We start from the raw sequence: 888 nt of genomic DNA on the forward strand, positions 1-888 counted from the left end.
ATATTTTTTATCGAGAAATTTTTTTGAATTCTTAGATCCTTATTTTAATTATATTCTTCGTCACATGGCGGTGAATTTCAAAATATAAAGTCATTTAATTTTTTTTTCCAAATTTATTCACCAAATTCAAATCATTCAATTAGAATATTTTTTATTCTATTTTATTCGTACTCAAAATTAATTTTTCATAACTCTATTAGCTTTTTCTAATAAATTTTATTTGTTCAAGCAACATATATATTTAGATAATAATTTAATTTCACGCCTGCGGGCGTACCAGTATACTAGTTTGAATAGCTTTGAAATAAAGATGAATCCAACTTTTCCCGCAAATCCATTTCTCCTACTCCTCCATCTATCATGCTTTTTGCCTTTTGGGTGGTGGGGTATCTCCCAATACATACATGATAATGAGAAGGCTAAACATAATTCATCATAAGACGAATAGCATAGTATATCAAGACGACATATATTTATTAATTCAAGGCTGATCAGGATCACATCCATCAAACCAAGAATATCATCATCATCATATAGAGTAAAGGAACACTGTGCTTGAACCACTCTATAATAACACTGGAATAGAGTAGAGTGTTGATCCAAGTGCTCCTACTCATCTCACTCCCTTCCAAATATAATTCTGCCTTTTTCAAATAAAAATACCCCAATACAGAATACAATAATACCAAATCATAAACATATCAAAAAGAAATAATTAATAAAGCTTAATTTTGGCATAACCATCCAAATACTTCCATCAATTTCTCTATTGCTTCTTCCACTTCTCCTCACTCCTCAGTTTTCTCAGCTGCAACTTCCGCCGCTGCGTCAGTCGGGGCAGCTTCTTCTGTGGCGGCGGGGTTCTCCCGCGGGGGGGGGAGCCCCCGG

General features: G+C 34.1%; 1 protein-coding gene across 1 annotated transcript in view; it reads right to left on the reverse strand.

Annotated features, from left to right (window-relative positions):
* LOC105175268 (cytochrome c1-like) overlaps positions 451-888 on the reverse strand; it is a gene marked incomplete in the record, with an annotated part of 1195 nt that continues 757 nt past the window's right edge. The window contains 1 exon segment of the mRNA XM_011097655.2: positions 451-857. Within this exon segment, the coding sequence (XP_011095957.1) occupies positions 789-857 (69 nt within the window).

This window comes from Sesamum indicum, linkage group LG12 (genome assembly GCF_000512975.1).
Source record: "Sesamum indicum cultivar Zhongzhi No. 13 linkage group LG12, S_indicum_v1.0, whole genome shotgun sequence".
NCBI lineage: Eukaryota > Viridiplantae > Streptophyta > Magnoliopsida > Lamiales > Pedaliaceae > Sesamum > Sesamum indicum.